At 41.1% G+C, this 21,211-nt stretch overlaps 1 protein-coding gene across 1 annotated transcript; it reads left to right on the forward strand.

Moving 5' to 3' along the window:
• Positions 1–15,243: 15,243 nt before the first annotated feature.
• Positions 15,244–20,068, forward strand: LOC138967805 (uncharacterized). Its single transcript, XM_070340463.1, has 4 exons — positions 15,244–15,318; positions 15,759–16,203; positions 18,438–18,535; positions 19,558–20,068. Exons 1-4 carry the CDS (start codon positions 15,244–15,246, stop codon positions 20,008–20,010), a joined length of 1,071 nt encoding a protein of 356 aa, XP_070196564.1. The 3' UTR covers positions 20,011–20,068.
• The last annotated feature ends 1,143 nt before the right edge of the window (positions 20,069–21,211 follow it).

Raw genomic sequence — 21,211 nt, forward strand, 5'->3', positions numbered from 1 at the left:
CTCTCTCTCTCTCTCTCTCTCTCTCTCTCTCTCTCTCTCTCTCTCTCTCTCCCCATGAGAAATCCTCAAAAGGATAGGTAAAGAATAGGCAAAGCCTAAAACCTAAGGAAGTTCTGAGCTCTCTCTCTCTCTCTCTCTCTCTCTCTCTCTCTCTCTCTCTCTCTCTTTCTCTCTTTCTCTCCTCTCTCTCTTTCTCTCCTCTCTCTTTTTCTCTCTCTCTCTCTCCTCTCTCTCCTCTCTCTGTCTCTCTCTGTCTCTCTCTCTCTCTGTCTCTCTCTCTGTCTCTCTCTCTCTATCTCTCTCGCGCTCTCTCTCTCTCTCTCTCTCTCTCTCTCTCTCTCTGTCTCTCTCTCTCTGTCTCTGTCTCTCTCTCTTTCTCTCTCTTGTTCCCCATATGCACTGGCACAGAATGTCAAACAGAAACAGACACGCAATCTGTTGCCTATTCTTTTTAACAGGTGTAAACATATGCACAGGTGAGCACACACTCTGTCTGCTTCATTTCAGACCTCATCACGTAAAAATCAACTGGTAGTGTGCCATGCACTTCAGTCAGTGTTTGTGAACATGTAAGCCAGGCGTGCTATGAAGCATTTTCAGAGGGATCACAATGGCTGACCTGTCAATAAAACATTGATTCATGACAATTTAACAAGTGCGATCATATCTTGCGTCATCTGTTAAGAGTGCTTGTGATTAGTGGGTGGTTTGAAAGTTTGAAAATGGAACACCTTGGTGAATGGAACCCCTTGATGTTTGCTTTTGATAAATCAGCGTGCAGTACTAAGAGAGACAGAATAACATTCACCTACTGTTAAGAAGTGCTGCAGTATGATAATTTTCTACCTGAACTACTAACTATGATGCAGTATTCTCAGGAAACTTCAAAACTGAAACATTTTGCAACAACGGACAATTTTCTTGGCTGACAAGTGGCTTTTGACAAAGTTCATTACCTTGAAGAACTACTTAATTTTCATAGCCACTGCACAAACAAACAAAAAGGATGTCGTATAAATCTCTGTTTGGAGTTAGGCATTTGTGTCCTAGAGATATTCCCGAGTGCATCACTGTAGATTGTTATGATTAATACCCAGTTTCTGTGATTTCTTAAAACTGCAACACAAATGTCAAACAAAAATGTTGAATTGTCAACATTGCAAAGTAACTTTATGCAGAAGGTGCACTTGAATAGCCTGGCACCTACAGCAACATCAGTAACAATCTTTTTTTGACCAAAAATGTCTTACTAGTGTGTATGAGCAGCTTCTCTCTCTCTCTCTCTCTCTCTCTCTCTCTCTCTCTCTCTCTCTCTCTCTCTCTCTCTCTCTCTCTCTCTCTCTCTCTCTCTCTCTCTCTCTCTCTCTCTCTCTCTCTCTCTCTCTCTCTCTCTCTCTTTTGGCTGTTTGAAAAGTTCACTCCTGCCTCTCTCCAAAACACATTTTAATGGTGCCCATCCTTTGCAAACGAGCTGTACTCGCATTACGCTTTCATTGGAAACAAATTATCTGGAAGATTAAATCCTCTTTGATATTGAAATCACAGGCAATGTAACACTTTTACGAACACTATAGTTTCCAAAACAGTCTCATTTGCTCCCTAAAATAGGTTTTAAGAACTCCTGTCTAGATTTCAGCCGTAGTCCAAACAAGCCATTGGCAGGAATCAAAATCTCAAGGGCATTAATGCCAAGATCCGCCATCAACAATGTAAAATATATATGCACACTGCCCAGAAAAAGGAAAGTACACAACACATTTGTTTCTTTTCAATGATACCACTATGTTGTTAGTTTTCGATCTTCAAAACTTGTAGAAGATTGTTTGTTGTATATGTGTCTGATTTTGAATGACCAGCATAACAAAGTGAGAATGCGTGTGCCGTGCATGCGTGCGCGTGTGCGGGTGTTGGTGGGCATGCTACTGCTGTTGTAATTTTTTTTTTAAATTAAAAAACTATAAACGTCACGTTTGAATTAAAGCTTAAATGGAGGAGCTACCTTAAAATACACCGTTTTTCTCTCTTCAAGTCATTTGACCACAACATTTATGAAACAGAACTGTTTGTGTTAAAATGTGGTGTGCTTTTGCTTCAATGTATGTAGAGTAATATTACATGATCAACAAAAAAAATTGCTTTTAGATTGACTTAGTAAAAATGATTAAATGAAAAACAAACAAAGCGATGAATCAAAACATGTTAGTTCAGGGATGACAAGATCATTTCAAAACTATTCATCAGAATGATTTGAACTTTTGCAGAAATGTTTAAGACATTCTGATAAATGTTTTTTTCGAGAGGATAAGCTCAAAGAAAAAAAGTTAAAGTGATACAAATGTTGACTGTGGGTACAAAATGTATGAAAACTGGAAAATGTGTATTTCTTTAACTTTTTTTCTTAGAGCTCATCCTCTCAAACAAAACATCTAAAAGAATGTCAAAAACATTTCTGCAAAAGTTCAAATCATTTTAATGAATAGTGTTCAAATTATCTTGTCACACATGAACTAACATGTTTTGATTCAACGCTTTGCTTATTTTTCATTTAATAATATTTACTAAAGTCAATCTCATAGCAAATTTGTTTGGACCATTATACTATCATTCTACATACAATAAAGCAAATGCACACCAAATGTTAACACAAACGGTTCAGTTTCATGAATGTTGTGGACAAATGAGTAGAAGACAAAAACGGTGTATTTTATGGTAGCTCCTCCCCTTAATTACTAGTACAGAGGAGACTTTGCCAGCTTAAGTCTCCTTTCAACTAAAAACTAAATAATCCTTGCTTGCAGCTAAAAGGATTTCGAAATGAAATCTTTAAGTCCATGACATGTAGCAACTAGCGTGTTTTGTTTTAAGACGCCTAAAATCTTCCTTTATCGCCGAGTTGTTGAGAAAAACTTTAAATTATTTAAAACCAGTAACGCTTGTCTTTCTGTCTTTTAGCGAATAAACACCTCATGTCCCGAATAGAGTCTTATCCTGTGAGGACGTTAAAACTTAGGTCTCTCTCTCTCTTTCTGTCCTGGGCCACACTGACCCTGACCCCGTTCATCACTCTGCAAGAAGAGACAATCTGGTGTCAGGGGAGACAATCTGGCGTCAGGGGAGACAACTTAGTGTCACCAGCAAGACAGGTTTTGCAATATTCACGCAGGTAAAACTAGCAAACACCAATAAGAGGGTGATTAACAGTGCGTTCCTGATCAGCTGTTGGCAGAGGATTTTTAGATTTCTAAGGAAACAACACGACTTTTTATTACCAATGAAAAAGAGAGATTTATGATGTTTTCAAGAGACCCGTTAAGTACTGTGGACCCCGTTAAGTACTGTGGACTCGCCCCCCTCCCCCCCCCCCCCCCTTTAAGACCTAACACAAATCTTCAGAAAATCAGGTTTTAAAAAGGAGGGAGTCTTAAAATGGGGGTAAGTTTGCAGAGGTTATGTACAGAAACTGTGAGAAAACAGGGTCTTAAAAGGGGGGTTCCACTGTACTCGATCTCTCCTCGTGAGTCCAAGGTCGGTTCACTATCTCAGATCTGACCAGGGTTACTTTACTTACTTACTGCCCACTATGCCGGTTGGCATGAAGGGCAGCAACAAAGGAATGTTTGTTTCCTTTGTTGCTGTTTCCGTAACAAGCCTCTTTCTTTTAAAGGCGGGACTGGGTTGTTAGCCCAGTGCCCAACCCCCAACCTGGAGGACCAGTGGATTGCGCTTTGTCAGACCTCTACCCTTCGACCTGTCCGGCTTGGGTGGCCCTACCAGGAGACGAATCTCCCGTCGGCATAGCTCTGTGGGTCGCCGAGGCACGCAAGCCCCCGACCACGTCAAGGTGGCAATCCCTCGGGCACCCATTTCAGGTGGTTAATTAAGACGGGGCCAGGCTTATACATGGGTAAAAACCATCCTTCCACTTAGACGCATACCAAAAATCAACAACCTAGCTGCTTGTTGTGGTGAGTTGGATTGTTTTATGAACTAATGTCCTTTAAAAAAAATATATTAAAAAAACCACTGGTAGCTTTTAAGAAATTATTTCATTAAAAGATGTCCCACATGCACAGAGAGTTTCAAACTGTTGGTTTTTTGTATGTGACCAAGTGGAGGGATGAGCCACACGTATAAAAGCCTAAGCAGATCTGAGACGGTGAGGCGAACAGTTTTCACATGAAAGAGTGTGCTTTAAATAAACCTTGACAATCATGCAGATCAAGACAGATATATATGTGCCCAGTCTTTTAAAGGTACTGAACTTGTCAAATCCAGGTGCACGGAGCCCCTGGGGCTTTTAGTCATACCTCAGGCAGCTATCCGTTAGAAGAACTACCAAGTTTCATTGACTTGCACCCAAAGAGTCAAGAACTGCGATTTTTTTACGAATTAATTTCGTACTCGGACCCGGCTGGTCTTGACCTATTTTTGGATCTAAATTTAGATCAGGTAGATCACCACATCATGCACAAAAAGACACGTCACTAAAGCAAACTATGTCAGACATCATCATGAGTTTGTGTAAAACAAAATGGAGGCCGGAATCACTCAGTTGAATCGAACTCCGACCAAACACCAACGTAATAACTAGGTTAATTTATGCACTCGCGTGAACAAGAAACTGTCGAGCTTCACAGATGTCGTCGTTGGGTAGTTTTGGGTTTGTTTTACTACCATAGGAGGATTTTTGAACTGTAAATGCACTCAGCTGCAACAAAAACGCAAAACGAAGGCTGTGAGCTGCATTGTGCCTTTAAGTAGGATACGGTTATCCCCCCACTTTGACACATTATATAAATACCAGCAGCATAGCTGTTGCCTGTGCAGAGCGTTTTTGTGTGTGTGTGTGTGTGTGTGTGTGTGTGTGTGTGTGTGTGTGTGTGTGTGTGTGTGTGTGTGTGTGTGTTCAGAAAGTGAAAGGGAAGCGGACGTATTTCAGTGCATTCGATTGACTGAATTGTTAATCATTAACGCTTCAGCGTTCATGTTTTTTTATTTTTGATATATATATATATCAGTTAATTTTGGAGACAAAAAGTTATTAGGGTCCGATATGAAATTAATTCAGCAAAAACAAAAAAAATCCAATCAGCACAGTTAATAGCTATGGTGTAGATTGTCGGTGTGTGGCCAATCGTTTTCGTATTTTTAACAGTAAAATAAATTCAGAAACCAGTCATCCATACCGGCTAAGTAATATTTTGTTTGACACATTTGTCTGTACAACTTATAATGTGATTAGATTATTTGACCCGTTTTACGTTTGTATGCCATAGTGACCCGTTGATAGTTTGCTGGTATTACTTGAAATTATAGATGCATTACCGATTATCGTTTCGGAATTCCATTAACCCAATTCTAGAATTCCGAATCAGTAAAAATACTTCTTTACATCCAAGGTTGCAATCTAAACTAAATTAACATTAGTTATTTCGTCTTTAATTAAAACTTGTCCTGAATTCAAACAAGAGATTTACGACCGCAATGCACGCACACACTCGCGCTGGCTCTCTAAAGATGTGTCGATTTATTTCTAAGGGTTTTTTCCATCCTATAAAACAATTGCATGCTGAAGGGTTGAAATGTTAATTGGAGCAGTAAAAGTTGTTGTAATTGTAATTGATTATTAGATACCCTGTGAGCGTACATTTGTACTTGTTATAAATTATTACAGGTGTGATTTTTTGTTTGTTTGTTTGTTTGCTTTAACGCCCAGCCGACCACGAAGGGCCATATCAGGGCGGTGCTGCTTTGACATTTAACGTGCGCCACACACAAGACAGAAGTCGCAGCACAGGCTTCATGTCTCACCCAGTCACATTATTCTGACACCGGACCAACCAGTCCTAGCACTAACACCATAATGCCAGACGCCAAGCAGAGCAGCCACTAGATTGCCAATTTTAAAGTCTTAGGTATGACCCGGCCGGGGTTCGAACCCACGACCTCCCGATCAAGGGACGGACGCCTTACCACTAGGCCATTACAGGTGTGAGCGAATGAAGCTCCCATAACTTCCCCAAACCCACACCCCCACATCCCTGGTTTGTATATGGGTCAATGGCCACAAGTAAAATAAACCATCCAAAAGTCAAAGTCTCTCTCTCTCTCTCTCTCTCTCTCTCTCTCTCTCTCTCTCTCTCTCTCTCTCTCTCTCTCTCTCTCTCTCTCTCTCTCTCTCTCTCTCTCTTATTTTACCGGTTAGGTCTTATGTTGCAGGTTGACTAAATGTTTTCATATTGCCTGACGAGACTTGTTTTGGGTTTTTTAAAGAAAAGATCGAGTAAATTTTTTCCACTCTTTTGCTTTCTTAAAAAAAAACAAGTCGCGTAAGGCGAAAATACAATATTTAGTCAAGTAGCTGTCGAACTCACAGAATGAAACTGAACGCAATGCCATTTTACTCGTAGCATCGTCAGGCCACCGCTCATGGCAAAGGCAGTGAAATTGACAAGAAGAGCGGGGTAGTAGTTGCGCTAAGAAGGATAGCACGCTTTTCTGTACCTCTCTTTGTTTTAACTTTCTGAGCGTGTTTTTAATCCAAACATATCATATCTATATGTGTTTGGAATCAGGAACCGACAAGGAATAAGATGAAAGTGTTTTTAAATTGATTTGGACAATTTAATTTTGATAATAATTTTTATATATTTAATTTTCAGAGCTTGTTTTTAATCCGAATATAACATATTTATATGTTTTTGGAATCAGCAAATGATGGAGAATAAGATAAACGTAAATTTGGATCGTTTTATAAATTTTTATTTTTTTTTACAATTTTCCGATTTTTAATGACCAAAGTCATTAATTAATTTTTAAGCCACCAAGCTGAAATGCAATACCGAACCCCGGGCTTCGTCGAAGATTACTTGACCAAAATTTGAACCAATTTGGTTGAAAAATGAGGGCGTGACAGTGCCGCCTCAACTTTCACGAAAAGCCGGATATGACGTCATCAAAGACATTTATCAAAAAAATGAAAAAAACGTTCGGGGATTTCATACCCAGGAACTCTCATGTCAAATTTCATAAAGATCGGTCCAGTAGTTTAGTCTGAATCGCTCTACACACACACACACACACACGCACGCACATACACCACGACCCTCGTTTCGATTCCCCCTCGATGTTAAAATATTTAGTCAAAACTTGACTAAATATAAAAATAGTGTAAGTTTGTACTGTAAGGAGTACACGTGTATCCTATACAGTGTAATGCTCTCAGGCATACTTGTTTGATGACAGCACGTGACTAAAACTGCCCCCAGCCCTTCTTTGACAGTCAAGACAGATGACTGGGATGTTGACAGGTGATGAAGCTACAGGCACTTAAAATTGCGTGTTTGTTATTATGGACAGTGTTGGTTTTTGGTTGAATCTGAACGTGTTACCGCTCAGCGATGATCTTGTGTTTTTTGTTTTTCTGTCTCTGTCTGGCTGGTTCGATGGCTGTTTGGCTGACCGCCGACTGGCTGGTTGGCTGGCTGGTTGGTTGTCTCTCTCTCTCTCCTTCTCTCTCTCTCTCTCTCTCTCTCTCTCTCAGTCTCTCTCTCTCCCTCTCTCTCTCTCTCTCTCTCCCTCTCTCTCAGTCTCTCTCTCTCTCTCCCTCTCCAGTCTCTCTCTCTCTCTCTCTCTCTCTCTCTCTCTCTCTCTCTCTTCCTCTCTCTCTCTCAGTCTCTCTCTCTCCCTCTCTCGCTCTCTCTCTCTCTCTCTCTCTCTCTCTCTCTCTCTCTCGCTCTCTCTCTCTCTCTCTCGCTCTCTCTCTCTCTCTCGCTCTCCAGTTTTTGCCCTTTTCTTCATTATTTTATTTCCCTATAATTATGTTCTGCCTACTTTCAAGAAATAAATCCACCGTAGTCTTTTTCTTATGTTTTCTTGTTGTGTCTTTTGTCTATTTTGTTTCAATCCCTCCCACCCCCTCTTCCTTGCTCTTTCTCTAATTCTCTCTGTTTTTAATTATTTATTAGTTTTTTGGCTCCACGTAAGTGTAGCCTATGCGATGATAAACTTTGTCTGTCTGTGCGTGCGTATGTATGTATGTATGTATGTATGTATGTGTGTATGTCTGTGGTAGAAACTTTAACATTTCCGAGTCTATGGATTACGTCAGTCTCGGTCAAAAGTGTTCGACGTGTGTGATAGAAACTATTTGAAGACGTCACATTATGACGTAAGAGGGTTAGACGTCACGCAAAGGAATTACTGAAAGTCTCGGTCATTGTTATTGTGAGCGGGCCGAGACTTCTTGGCAGATCCAGGGTCTCGCTTTCTTGCATAGTTTCACCTATGCTTACTGTGTGTGTGTGTGTGTGTGTGTGTGTGTGTGTGTGTGTGTGTGTGTGTGTGTGTGTGTGTGTGTGTGTGTGTGTGTGTGTGTGTGTGTGTGTATGTGTGACGGAGTGATTGAGTTTGTGTTACTGTTTGTCGATTTCTTACGTGAGCCTTGAAGGCTTCGCCTCTTGTTGTCAGTTTTAATACTGGAATGTAACTCGAACAAATCAAAATTCATCTCCCAAAAGTGTGGTAGTGTACCGTCAAAAGCCATCTACTTTCTATTAATCAATGTACTTGTGATCTCTTTCTGGTGCCTATGGTTTTAAGGTTCGAATCTGTGACTATGATGAGAGCTTCCGCGTGCTGCAGTATGGATGGAAGGGGTGTAGCTTTTAGGGAGAATTAAGTAGTGCGAATTAGGTTGGATTATTAGGTCCATTCAATTTTAATTATTGGACCTTTACTCTTCATCGAGTTTGTTGCATTGCTGAAAGGGTGGATTATCCCAAGCAGTGAAAGACTAAACACACAAGGGTGAGCAATTTTGACTAGTTTTTTTTGGCTCACGTAAGTGTAGCCTATGCGATCGTAACTTTGTCTGTCTGTGTGTGCGTATGTTTGTATGTCTGTGGTAGAAACTTTAACATTTGACTAAACACCGAAATATTAATTTTACTTGGTTATTATTCAAGCAACAGCTTCAAAGTATTGAAGCAATGGTCAACATTTCGTCGGCACGTATGTAGCTAGTTAAAGTGTGTATCCAAAGAAAACGGGTGGTGGGGGGTTTTTTGGGGGGGGGTAAAAACAGCTGACTGGTTTGTGTCGTGTGTGGTATGTAGACCAGGTCAGGGGTCAAGGTTAGGTCAGATCGCGTGAAGGATTGTGGTATAGATACAGTTATCACCGAGCTGCAGTTCGCCGATTCGGAGAAGACGACTCATGATTTCACATTGTTCGGTTTCGTAGCTCCAGAAAAATAGATAAAGAAGATACCAAAGGAGATTTCCTACAGGTTAATCTGCACAGCGTGTTTCCAGTGTCTGCGCGAGGAAGCGCTGTCGAACTTGAAGCGCAGTGTCGATCTGGCCATCTGGCAGTTGTGTCCCCGTAAGTAGGCTACAGACAGACAGATCTAGATCTAGTGTCTCGCACTCTTGCACCGTATCACTTATGCTTACTGTTTCTTTATTTCTTTATTTGGTGTTTAACGTCGTTTTCAACCGTTCAAGGTTATATTGCGACGGTATGCTTACTGTGTGTGTGTATGTGTGACGGAGTGATTGAGTTTGTGTTACTGTTTGTCGATTTCTTACGTGAGCCGTGAAGGCTTCGCCTCTTGTTACATTTAGTCAAGTTTTGACTAAATGTTTTAACATAGAGGGGGGAATCGAGACGAGGGTCGTGGTGTATGTGTGTATGTGTGTGTGTGTGTGTGTGTGTGTGTGTGTGTGTGTGTGTGTGTGTGTGTGTGTGTGTGTGTGTGTGTGTGCGTGTGTGTGTGTACGGAGCGATTCAGACTAAACTACTAGACCAATCTTTATGAAATTTTCATGAGAGTTCCTGGATATGATATCTCCAGACGTTTTTTTTTCATTTTTTCGATAAATACCTTTGATGACGTCATATCCGGCATTTTGTAAAAGTTGAGGCGGCACTGTCACACCCTCATTTTTCAATAAAAATTGATTGAAATTTTGGCCAAGCAAGCTTCGACAAAGGCCGGACTTTGGTATTGCATTTCAGCTTGGAGGCTTAAAAATGAATTAATGACTTTGGTTATTAAAAATCTGAAAATTGTATTTAAAATTGTTTTTTATAAAACGATCCAAAATTACGTTTATCGTATTTTTCATCATTTTCTGATTCCAAAAACATATAAATATGTTATATTCGGATTAAAAACAAGCTCTGAAAATTAAAAATATAAAAATTATGATTAAAATTGAATTTCCGAAATCGATTTAAAAACAATTTCATCTTATTCCTTGTCCGTTCCTGATTCCAAAAACATATAGATATGATATGTTTGGATCAAAAACACGTTCAGAGAGTTAAAAAGAATAGAGATATAAAAAAGCGTGCTATCCTCCTCAGCGCAACCGCTACCGCGCTTTTCTGGATTGTTAATTTCACTGCCTTTGCCACGAGCGGTGGACAGACGATGCTACGAGTGTACGGTCTTGCGGAAAAAATGCAATGCGTTCAGTTTCATTTTGTGAGTTCGACAGCTTGACTAAATGTTGTTATTTCGCCTTACGCGACTTGTTTTCTTTTCTTTCTTTCTTTCTTTGGTGGTTATTTCAGTTAAAACGATTAAAGTAATAGTATACCTTGGTGTGTGTATGCGTGCGTGTGTGTGTGTGTGTGTGTGTGTGGGTTGACATGGGTTGACTGTGAGACCGTCGAAAGTAGAGGCAGGGTTTGACTCTATTGAGTTTTTGGGTCACATAGTTGGGGAGGGTAGCATGCGTCCAGTTCCCTCCAAAGTGTCCAAAATCTTGAATGTCTCTGTCCCAACCACAAAGAAACAAGTCCGGTCATTGGTAGGGCTCATCAGTTTCTATAGGCGCTATGTCCCAAGCTTCGCGTCTATTGTGTCCCCCCTGGTAGAACTCACAAAGAAGAACCAACCAAACAAAGTTCGTTGGTCAAAAGAGTGTCAGATGGCTTTTGACAGGGTCAAAGAAATTTTGTCGTCTGAACCACTGGTGAGATTGCCAGACTTTTCCAGGCCGTTCACAGTGCGGTCGGATGCATCCTCCACGGGGATTGGAGCAGCCCTGATGCAGCCTGATGATGACGACGTCCTTCATCCAGTTCTGTATGCCAGCAGGAAACTGCTGGAAAGAGAAACCAGATACTCTACTGTGGAGAGAGAGTGCCTAGCGTTGGTGTGGGCAGTTGACAAATTCCATCGCTACTTGTTTGGCTCACATTTCTTTGTTGAGACTGATCACAGACCGTTGACGTACTTACGACAGTCCAAAACTGCCAACGGCCGACTGTTGCGATGGGCTCTGTCTCTCCAAGAGTATTCATTCACTGTAGTGCCAATTCCTGGAGTCAGGAATTTTGAGGCTGATGTGTTGTCACGCTTGACGAAGTGAATGGAACATGATGATTGAAAGGACAGTGAAAAGACTTTCTGCAATCAACAAGGACAATACTTTTTGTGCTGTGAGTGTTGATATGCTGTGTATGTATTAAGAACTAATTTAATTTTGTTCTTGTTTTTTTTTCACATTGTGATTATTTTTTTTTAATCTGGCTGGAAAAATTTATTTGAATATTTTTGATGCTAGTACCATTTTGTGTTGTAGTCGAGGTTTACTGTATTGAGTTTAGCGGGGGCTACTCAAACTTTATTGGCGATCTTTGGTACCAAGAATGTCAATGTTATTGCATTCAGTAATAGGCGAACATTGCTGAATGTCCATGAGTATAACTGTTGTGGATTAACACAGTGGGTGATTATCTACACGGCGGCGTAAATGTGGTTTATTATGCTTGCCATTGTTGCTCATGTTTAAGGACAGCCTCGTGGCTTTCGTCACTTTTTTGGTGGATGGCACTGTCTTTTGGTTGTAAACTGATTGCACTCTTTGGGAACGGACAGAGTATTTAATAAATGTTTTCCTTATGCTTTGATTATTTATTAATCTATTTGTGTGTTTTTTTTATATATGTATTTAAAAAAGTTGTCTTGTTACTGGAATACTTATACTTGTACAGTTTTTGAAGAAAAAAAAAAAGTTCATTTTGGGTTCACATTTTTTTTTAATCGGGGAAAGGGGTGATGTAATGAATCGCGGTTATGGTGTTTATAGTTGAAGGGATATAACTAGTGCTTTTTGTAATACAAAGAGGTTGTCAGGAGTGGTTTAACTTTGAGAGTGGAAACTTTTAACAGTTCAGTAAAATTCCATGGTTAGCTACGGACGGTCAAACTGGGTTCGCGGCACGTGAATTTACAACTGTGCGAGTTGTTCACGTTATAATCGCAACCGCCTGATTTTGTGAGTTGTGATTGTAAACTGCCTGACAATTGAAAGTCATTCGACCTGGGCTCTCGGATGAGAAAACCTGCTCTTGGTTTTGATGTCAACTTTGGAAGAAAACATTTGATCTTGATGTCAACCTTGGAACCGGGAAACATTGCCGGGATGACTTGGACTTTTGTATGGATGCCGCCATATTGGAAGATGAGGTACTTTGCTAGTTTTGTGTGAACTTGAACATTTCTTTTGTATGCGCGGACATGACTTGTGTACTTGAATAATTTCGGAATCGTATAATTTTCTTGTGCTCGGTTGGTGTGTTTTTGAATATTGTTAGTTGTTACAGTAGGGTGTTATATTTTGTAACAGGCCGCCCCAGTCTGACTTGTGCGGGGTGGTGCCAGTGTGGCGAGGGTGCGATGGAGGCCGTAAGGTTGAAGGCTAGCTACATCGTCACCTCTACATAACGTAAAAGTTATGTTTTGTTTATTTGCTTTCTTGTCCTTGTAAATATGTTATGACGTTGACAATGAATGAGTGAGTTTCAAAAGGTCGTGGACAATGAATGAATGAGTTTCAAAAGGTCATGAATTGATTATTGTAAGCAAGAAAGTATTTGAGAATTTGAGGAATGAGTTGATATTTGCTATGTCAGAAACAAACCAATTTGTATGTTCTAATTAAACCATTGGCTATTGTTTGGAAAGAATGAGTTGGTGAAAGACTACAAATTCTTCTAATCTTCTCTCTGCTTTCCTAAACTTCTGAGCGGGAGTCAGATGATTGACTGTGTGTGTGTGTGTGCACATATAAAGAATCTGGAAGGAGATTAATAAGGATAAATACGGATCTTCTTTATTTCAAATCTCTTACAGTGTGTGTGTGTGTGTGTGTGTTTCTGTGTTTCTGTGTGCGAGTGTGTGTGTGTGTGTGTGTGTGTGTGTGTGTGTGTGTGTGTGTGTGTGTGTGTGTGTCTGTCTGTCTGTCTGTCTGTCTGTCTGTCTGTCTTTCAAAATTTAAAAAAAAGCAGACAGACATGTCCACGTAAAGACAATTATTAATGATCAAACGAACGCTCGCACAATAATTCGCTTGTTTGAAGGTTAATATATATATCTGCCAGTGTACTCAAAGAGGCTATAATTATTAAGTTTGAATCAGGAAGAAAAGAACGGGGGAAAATAACATCCTGATGGCCCCAAGAATTAAGTCTGTCAACTAGACAAATTAATACAAATGAAACGTCTGCCCTTTGAAAACAAGAAACAAATTTCAGACTATTTCTTTATCATATGCCCTTTCTTGTGAATACGTCAAGGTATTAAATGATACGTCTTTGTGTGTCTGCTATATTGTTGTGTCAAACATACGTAAATATTGAAGAAAACTAACAGTTCGAGCAGCTAAAGTTACATTATAAAAAAAAAGATACGACCTCAAAGATTGTTTACTTATAAACTGTCTGTTGCTATTTTAGCGGAATTGCTAATAAAATTCATCGAGGTGTTTTTTTTAAATATTTTGTTTTCAAAGGAAAAGGGCAGAAATGATTTGAAAAGTTTTGGCTATCTATCACAAAATGCCAGGTGCACTTTTGCTTGTTCAATATCGTCAGTCTATTAAGTGTGAAGTATTGTGTGTTCAACGTCGATTCTGGCAGATAAGTGCCCGTGTGGGTGTGTACACGGAAGAACATACGCCGACGAGTACTCCTGATGAGTTGATACGCTGTGCTCACCCAAGTGAATCCTTTAATCAACGCCGCGACAGCTCATGTCATGGTTGGATGCCCGCAGGCCAACAGGTCAAGCGGAAAATATATTGCTATAAGGCTAGGTTGTAATTTTAGGCGTTAGTCGAAAGTTTACAGTTTAACTGGTGATGAAAGTGCAGACAGGGTCAATTTTGACGAATTATACGCGTAATTGAAGGGGACTGGGTGGCCGAGTGGTAACGCACTTGTGCTCGGAAGCGAGAGGTTGCGAGTTCGACCCTGGGTCAGGGCGTTAGCAATTTTCTCCCCCCCCCCCTCCTCCTTTCCTAACCGTGGTGGTGGGTTCAAGTGCAAGTCTTTCGGATGAGACGAAAAACTGTGGTCCCTTCGTGTACACTACATTGGGGTGTGCACGTTAAAGATCCCACGATTGACAAAAGGGTCTTTACTGGCAAAATTGTATAGGCATAGATAAAAAATGTCCACCAAAATACCCGTGTGACTTGGAATACTAGGCCGTGAAAAGTAGGATATGCGCCAAAATGGCTGCGATCTGCTGGTCGAGTAGCTCGTTTGACTTCGCCAGGCTATCTACTCTGTTAAGTACTGCGAAACACTTCCACATACTGGAGTTGGGCCGTTACATTTTTTTTAACTGTTTATTTCAGAGGGAAGGAGTTTCTTGCGATGCAAATCAGTTTAAAGGAAAATGTTTGCCTCGATTGAAGTAGATTGGCTTAATCATACCTGCTTTTTCATTGTTTGCTATTCCCCCTTTCGCCCGAAGAAGTACTTTCTTTTCCGCTCTTCTTCTACATGTTTATATTATACTATACTTTTAGGCCTACTAAAATTCACCCGCGCATAGATCGGTTTGAATACGTTTTTTTGATTTTTGGTTGCACGCCCGACGAATAAGTATAGTCAAATAAAAACAATTATAAAACCGAATACATTTTGTTGGGGAAAATGATTTTGTTCCTAAAAGTAGAATACTTTTTTTCATTTTAACAGAAACCATCACAACAGAACAGCAACCAAACGATGTGGATAGCGTACCTCTACACTATCTGCGAGAACAACAGATCAAGACTTCGGTGTCTTTTCCTGCTGGCATTGTTCTCTGTCTGCCTCATGTTCGTGTGGATGGGCTACGTCACTCGCTGGACCCAACCGACGTCATTATTGTCTCTGTCGTCACGGGACACTGTGACGGCCTTGTCACGTATGGATTGCAATGACGTTTTGCACACGATGGTGAGAGGCCGCTGGCAGCAACAGGAGATGTCGTCATCTGACAAATATGAGATGGATCTGTTCCACATGAAGGTACATTTATGGAGAATAAATTATTGACTCCCTTTTTTGTCGCATTTGATTGATTTCTTCATACAACTTATTTAATAATTGTAGGTCCATAACTCCCTCCTCATAACAATTTGTGCAGATTTGCATATTGGACTGGTAGGAAGGAAAGTCCACATACAGAACGATGTGTCGTTGCTATTGCTGCTGCTGCTGCTGCTGCTGTTGTTGTTGCAGGTGTCACATGGATGTGTCTCAAAAACACATTTTCTGATTTCAGGTTTTAGTCTCCAGTATCTTTCTCTGAGACCATTGTTGATGTTTTGTGTGCGTGCGTGTGTATGTGTGTGTGTGTGGGGGTGTGTGTGTGTGTGTGGGTGTGGGTGTGGGTGTGTGTGTGTGTGTGTTGTGGTTTTGTGTATTGGAGGTAGCAAACTAAAATTGTCAAATGTGTGTTTCTCCAGGTAAGGTTAGAACTCGGCCTTCCCAAGGGTCTGCAAAGACCGGACCTCAAATGTGGCAACGTTACCTTCGGCTCCTACTCCCCTCCGATGCACCCCTTGCAGTGGTTCCGCGGTCTCTGCGACGAGGCAGGTACCACGCCCTGTTGCTATGACAACCAGTGTCAGAATCGCACCTTGGAGGAGTGCGCATGCCCGGACTGTTACGACATGCGCAGCGCGATCCAAGCGGAGTTCGGCACGTGGAGTGGCGAGGAGAAGGATGAGGATGGGGATGGGAGGAACTGTGACGTGCGGCGTCTTTCTGTGGATCAGATTTGCGAGGTGCTTGAAGGAGCGACTCTGTATTTCATCGGAGATTCCTTCGTTCGTCACGTTTACACCGCCCTGCTGCTGTATGCCCGACAGAACGAGCTCAGTGGCGCCATATCTCCCATCACCCCACCAGGTAAGAGCAAACGCGTGTTTCTTTCAGGCGAGATATTCTTGCGGCTAGCCGTTCGCGGAGCTAGGAGGCGAGAGTGAATATGAAACGGTTTGATGGCTAGCTACACAAGAATTGAACACCATTGGTTGATACCGAAAAGGTCGTCTGTACTGTTCGGTAAACGGCCACGAACAGCAATCGGATTGGCAGCAGTGCAGCCGCCATGTTTTCTCGCCTAGCTAGCGAACCCAAAGCTACCTAGCCAATGCCCGAGAATTGCCCAAGAAACGGTACTTCCTCGCCCCACTCGCACCACTCGCCCCACTCGCACCACTCGCACCACTCACCAATTCTCGCCTTAAAGAAACGGGAGAGTAAGATACATGTGACTTGTTTGGCTACAATTTAAGAACAGTGTCCTAAATTAACTCTCTCCGTCAACACTCACGTCCATTGAACACGAACACAATGTCCATGAAATGACTCCAATTTCAAAGTTAAAAATCATTGCATTTTATAACGATTATGCTTGAGTTTCAACAAACTGTCACGATTTTCTCTTGTCTGATACCTTTGATACCTTGCAACAGCCTCCTTGAATTTGCGACACTATTCTTGAACACATCGAGTCGAAATTAAAAACCCAAAACAAGATTGGTATGACAAAGCCAACCAAAAAATTTCCAAACTTCATTCTCACACCCCGAGTCGAGTTTGTTAATGCCAGGAACTAGTCCATCTGTTTTGTTTTGTAACTCAAATTGATGTCAGTTGTCACATATTCGTCAAAAAAGGCAATACGGAGCTTATCCAAGTCCACAGCTCGAATTTCTGTAATCTCTACATCTATGAGATGATTGTTTTGACTGATAAAAGAATGGGGCTGCTTCTACTGATTTAAAGTATTTATACACCGCATACGTCTTGTTCTGAATTCAGGGGTTTCTGTGCACTTCCAAGACGCATACACTTTCACTCTTCCATCTTGGTAAGGTCCAAGTCCAGTTGAAACCCTTTCAATCAGAAAACCACCGAACACGTTTTGTACGTTTATCATTCATTCATCCCTGAATTGTAGTCCCCCCCCCCCCCCCCCCACACACACACACACACATTGACACACACTCACATACGCAAACACACACACACACACACACACACACACATACGCAAACACACACACACACACATTGACACACACTCACGCAAACACGCAAACACACACACACACACACACACACACACACATACTCTCTCTCTCTCTCTCTCTCTCTCTCTCTCTCTCTCTCTCTCTCTCTCTCTTTTAATCTTTTCCGTTTTTGCTTCAACCTTTCTCAAACCACCCGCGCAGTAATGTGACGCCAATTTCATGTCTACTTACCGGATAATACCTCTGCCCATAGGACTCACCCCCGCCGCAAAGCAACATCACTACGACGGGAAGTAGACCCCGGCTAAGAATAAGGAAGACAGGATGAAAGATGTGTTCGTATGGGCAGATGGATCATAGACTACACATTGTAAACAGTAATGTTCACGCTTCGATGTCAAAAATACAGACAGCTCATTGAAAAATGTTAGGATTTAACTGAATATATACAGTCTGTAGAGAGAATATTGGAATCGATGATGCACGCATTGGCTCGCAAAGCGTGCAGATGTCGCTGTAAATCTGTTCCATTTTCCGTTCACTGTTGATGGCGATGGCGGTTGTGGTGTTTACGGGCATTATATAAAATCAGGAATTCTGATAATTACGCTTTCGCTTCCTTGTTATGGAATATCAACCAGGATAATGAATGACGTCGCTAGACTTTTTGATGGGAGAGTACGCGCCAAACCAGAGGTAAGAGGAGACAGCATAAAGATTTGTATCTTCCATGACAGAAATAGGACACCGTTTACTTCAGAAAACACCGCAAGGAGAAATCCAGTTTCCTGTACCATAATTTGTGATTATGGTAATGTATGTGATCTTGCAGATATATGCTCACCGGAGTCACAGATTACATGAAACAATTACATGCAACAACATTGATGAATTACTTCATGGATGTCTTTTTGTAGATGTATATACTTGCTCAATATAGTTACAGAAGCAAAGAAGGGAGGACGTGTGGATACTGTTGACTTCAATTTTACGTATTTCGAGATGTTATTTGTGTGTACGAGCCAACAGAAAAAAAGCTTTTTGTCTGACATTCAGATAATAAAATTGTATTATATTGAATTGGAAACAAACACGTTATTTGCAGGCATCAAGGTAGCATGTGCGGGAATCTACATGTTCACGGAAAAGACATGTCGACACTGGTTGGACAGAACCACTTCTATTTGTCATGGGAAAACCAGGGTATGTTTACTTTTGCATTCTCTGAGAATCTCAATCCAATTAGACAGAGCAACAATGCGAGGATTACAGCTGATATTGTCATCATTTTCACGAGTTATCTTACAACAAGCTGGGTAACAAATACAATATTGTTACTACTTAGTGACAATGTATTACAGTACTTAGTAAATTTAGTTAAACATAATGTATTTTTATGTTACATGAACCACCTTTGCAATTTCTCCATGTGAGATAATAAGGTTAATTTAATTTTATTTTATTTTATTTGAATATTCATTTGGAACAATTCCAAGAATACATGGGGTTTAGATTAAGGTGAAATGTGAATTATCGACAAAACATCTTATGATATTCAAAATCATGAACATCTGCTTGGAAAATAGGTACCTCTGACTTTTCCAAATGTCTCTATGATTTCGACTTCCTAAATGGATTGAAAAGCAGGAATACTATGCATCCGGAACTAATTTCCTAAAACAGGCATTCTTGTTTTCCGGGGGGGGGGGGGGGAGTTATATCTCTGCTATTAAAAGGATCCGGGGGGGGGGGGGGGAGCTTATACCTCTGATTGTAGAAAGATCCGAGAAACAAAGGGAAGTTAACACTCTAAATAAAGAGAAGATCGCTAGGTAAATTATGCGGGTCCCACCTGAGATTAAGAAGCATTGGAATGAACAAACGACACAAATCCTCATGAGAATTTTCCAAAAGAGGATATATAAATATCGTTTGCTCATTTCAGTGCTTCTGAATCCCCCAGATGCCAGGGGACTGGTTCCGCGTAACACCGACATATAGCTGTTTCTTATATTATGCTTTTGAGTGCAGGCTCATTATTAGATTGGTAGTTTCGCTTGTTTGTTTGTTTGTTGGTTGGTTGGTTGGTTGGTTTGTTGGTTGGTTGGTTGGTTAGATTATCAGTCTGTCCGCATTTCTGAACACTTACCTGCAAGTCAATGTGTCATCAACGTGTTAAGAATTCGCCTTTGCACTGTAACTCATAATTGAATGTTCGATCTCAGGTCAAGTTTTTGGAGTACGTCTACATAAAGCAGGCGCCGAGTATTCATCGTGCTGTCATGGAACTCCTGAACAAAACTCGAAGTCTCGTCTTCATCGGTACGGGAATTCACGATAACTTCAACGCCAACGACACCAAGACCACCATTCTCAAGCCTCTTCTTCAACAGCTCCGAAACGTAACGTATCCCAGAATCCTCTGGGCGGCCACGCATGCGCCTGGGTTGTTGAAAACCCCCAGAATTCAGGAGCAAAGCTACGAAAGCATTCGACGCTACAACAAAGAGATTTCAGATTTTTTAAGTGAATTTGACGTGCCAGTGTTTGACACTTTTAACATGACTGACGGGGTGATGAGCTTTGATGGGGCTCATTATGGGATGGGGGTCAACAAGGTCAAGGTCAGAGTTCTTCTTGCGTATCTCTTGGAGCTGTATCTGAAACATTTATGGTAGATTATTGCAACATGTACTTTTGGTTAAGAAACATGTGTATGATTATTTTTTAAGCATGGGACATGAATGAAGGTGGGAGGGAGGCTGATAGGGGGGGGGGGGGGAGTGTGTGTGTGAGAGAGAGAGAGAGAGAGAGAGAGCGAGAGAGAGAGAGAGAGAGAGAGAGAGACAGAGAGAACGTGTCTATCTGTCTGTTTGTCTGCCTGTCCGTCTGCCAACATGTGTGAGTGTCAAAGTGAGAGAGACAGGTAACAGAGACTCAGTGTTTGTGTGTGTGTGTGTGTGTGTGTGTGTGTGTGTGTGTGTGTGTGTGTGTGTGAGTGTGTGTGTGTGTGTGTGTGAGTGTGTGTGTGTGTGTGGGTGTGTGTGTGTGTCTGTGTGTGTGTGGACGTGTGTGTGTGTGTGTGTGTCTGTGTGTGTATGTGTGTGTGTGTGTGTGTGTGTGTGTGTGTGTGTGTGTGTAGGTGGTTTTACCGACAAATGGGGACGATTGTCACTGGAGAGCAGTCAAATGGGGACGCTTCCGACAAACGGGGACGTCCCCATTTGTCGGCCCGTGCGACCCCATTTGACTGGATTTGAGCAGATTGAGCGACCCCATTTGACTGCTTCCAAGCATCCCTGTGGACAAACGGACTGGATTTTCACACAGATTCATACACATATTTTAGCTCTGCACTTTTTGGTCTGCTCAACTAAACCATGTGATTTTTATCATGTGACTTCAAATGACTTTACAGTAACTGCTTTCATCAGAATTCAGTTTCTATTCAAATGCAGTCAAACTAAAACATTTATTTGAATTAAAAAAAAAAAAAGTTATTGCATTTAATATATTTTATAAAGAGTATTTTGAAAGAGTTCTGATTATTTGATCACGGTTTTTTTTTGTATTAAAACAAAAACAAACACAGAAACATATACATTCCTGTAAAAAAAAAAAATGATTACAATTATTTTGTTATGAGATTTATTTTAGGTTAATTCGAAGTGTTGTGTCTCATTATTACATCTTTTTTGTCGTGTTTATTGCAATTTTTATTTATTTTATTCATGTAACCCTAGGTTTTTTTTTAAATAAATATTGACTTGACTTGACTTATTGCGAAGAATGAACCGCGTAGGGGGAGCAAAGGAGGGAGGGAGAGAGAGAGGTACGGAGGAAGGGAGGGAGAGAGAAAGGTACGGAGGAAGGGAGGGA

Source organism: Littorina saxatilis, linkage group LG5 (assembly GCF_037325665.1).
Source record: "Littorina saxatilis isolate snail1 linkage group LG5, US_GU_Lsax_2.0, whole genome shotgun sequence".
Lineage (NCBI taxonomy): Eukaryota > Metazoa > Mollusca > Gastropoda > Littorinimorpha > Littorinidae > Littorina > Littorina saxatilis.

What these genes read in the sequence shown, in the direction of transcription:
- LOC138967805 (XM_070340463.1), top strand. Translation starts at nt 15,244, where the DNA reads ATGGTGAGAGGCCGCTGGCAGCAACAGGAGATGTCGTCATCTGACAAA. An exon ending in ATCTCCCATCACCCCACCAG is followed by an intron (nt 16,204 to 18,437) that starts GTAAGAGCAAAC and finishes CGTTATTTGCAG; the next exon opens with GCATCAAGGTAGCATGTGCG. An exon ending in TTTGTCATGGGAAAACCAGG is followed by an intron (nt 18,536 to 19,557) that starts GTATGTTTACTT and finishes GTTCGATCTCAG; the next exon opens with GTCAAGTTTTTGGAGTACGT.